This window comes from Microtus ochrogaster, unplaced genomic scaffold, assembly GCF_000317375.1.
Source record: "Microtus ochrogaster isolate Prairie Vole_2 unplaced genomic scaffold, MicOch1.0 UNK100, whole genome shotgun sequence".
Lineage (NCBI taxonomy): Eukaryota > Metazoa > Chordata > Mammalia > Rodentia > Cricetidae > Microtus > Microtus ochrogaster.
In genome coordinates, this window is record NW_004949198.1 from 97,114 (window position 1) to 99,134 (window position 2,021).

General features: G+C 39.4%; 1 protein-coding gene across 1 annotated transcript in view; it reads right to left on the reverse strand.

The window, feature by feature from the left end:
* Gins1 (GINS complex subunit 1) overlaps window positions 1-2,021 on the reverse strand; it is a 20,149-nt gene that overhangs the window by 6,796 nt on the left and 11,332 nt on the right. Inside the window, exon 5 of the mRNA XM_005371222.3 lies at window positions 598-714. Coding sequence (XP_005371279.1) covers window positions 598-714 — 117 coding nt within the window. The remainder of the gene's footprint in view (window positions 1-597; window positions 715-2,021) is intronic.

The window sequence follows — 2,021 nt, forward strand, 5'->3', positions numbered from 1 at the left end:
AAAAAAATACTATCTCATGTCATTACTCATTTAATATCTATACATTACCCCTTGTCTCGTACATATTTAAATTTTTTCCCATTTTATTTCATGAGTATAGGTATTTTACCTGCATGTATATCTGTATACCACAAGTGTCCAAGTGGGCAGAAGGGCATTGGGTGACCTAGGACTGGAGTTACAGATGTTTGTGAACTGCCATGCAGGTGATAGGATTAAACCTGAATCCTCTGGAAGAGCAGCCAGTGCTATTTACCACTGAGTTCCTTGAGGATATTTTTCTAGGTTTTCATGTTGAAACTAGAATCTGACAGAACTACACACACTGTATGTTATCTTACCTTTCAATCTCTAAGTTTCTATCCCTCTTTGAAAACTTTTTCTTTCATTTTGGCAATCTCTTTGTGTACCAAACACAAAATTACTAAAATGGTTATGCTGATGAAATTTTAGTTGCCATCCTAGAGACCATGGAAACTATCTCCTCCCACTCTGTTGTCTCAAGTTTCCTTTCTTCTTTCTTTTTAAGAGAAGTTGGTAAATGCTCATCTTTGATAAAGGGTAGCACAATGAGTGCATTAAGGTAAGTATACATACTTCAATATATAGGCTTTTGGGGGGTTTTACATCCTGTGTGATGTCCAAGCCTTCATCTCCTCCCAGTGACCTCATGTAAGTAGCAAGAGACTTTTTGTAATGGTTGAACCACTCCATCTGTGAACATAAAAATGGTCATTTGACAAAGGTTTAAGAAAATTTGTACAAACTATGTACTACCATTTCAAAATCAACACATCCTAGGGCTGGATCTTCCCATATCAATTAACTTAATTATGAAACTCCCTCACAGACATTCCTACTGGCCCAATGATGTCTTCCCAGGAACTTTAGGTTGTACTAAGTTGACAAAGCTATCACAACTGTCAAAGTGAAGACAGCTCTGGCAGATATCAGACACTCAGCCAGTATGATCTGAGCAACAGCATATACAAACCACAGGGAAGATAAGAGCCCACAAGCTCTGCTGACCCTGCCCACCGTGCATGGAATTGGCAGGCTCCAATTGCAGAGGACCCTCAAGAAACGACCAAAAAGATGCTCTAGTACACCTCACCTATGCTTTCTTTCAAATCCTATAGAACCCCCTACCCTTTTATTCTTTTCGGTACACTTTTAGTGTTACTTTTATCTCTTTTACTGTTTGTTTTTCGACACAGAGGTTCACTTTGTAACCCTGGTTGTCCTAGAACCTGGTACATAATCAAAATGGCCTTGAACTCACAAAGCTCAGCCTGCCTCTGCATCTTGAGTACAGGGATTAAATGTGTGTACTACCATACCTAAATATTTTTACTTTTTTGTTTTGTTTGTTTTTTTGAGACAGGGTTTCTCTGTAGCTTTGGACCGTGTCCTGGAACTCACCCTGTAGACCAGGCTGGCCTTGAACTTACAGAGATTCACCTGTCTCTGCCTCCCAAGTGCTGGAATTAAAGGTGTGTGCATTACACAATGGAGTACTACACAGCAGAAAAAAATAACATCTTGAATTTTGCAGGCAAATGGATGAAGCTAAAAAACATCATTTTGAATGAGGTAACCCAGACCCAGAAACTCAATTTCACATGTACTCATTCATAAGTGGTTTTTAAACATTAAAGCAAAGAAAACCAGCCCACAAATCACAATCCCAGAGAACCTAGACAACAATGAGGACCCTAAGAGAGACATACACAGATCTAATCTACATGGGAAGTAGAAAAAGACAAGCTCTCCTGAGTAAACTGGGAGCATGGGGACCTTGGGAGAGTGTTGAAGGGGAGGAGAGAGGCAGGGAGGGGAGCAGAGAAAAATGTAGAGCTCAATAAAAAAATAAAATTAAAAAAAATAGTGTGTGCCACCACTACCTGATTTTACCTTGTTTTTGAAAAAAATAAAAAAATTACTAATTTTTTAAAATTAAAATATAGCCGGGCGGTGGTGGCACACGCCTTTAATCCCAGCACTCGGGAGGCAGAGGCAGG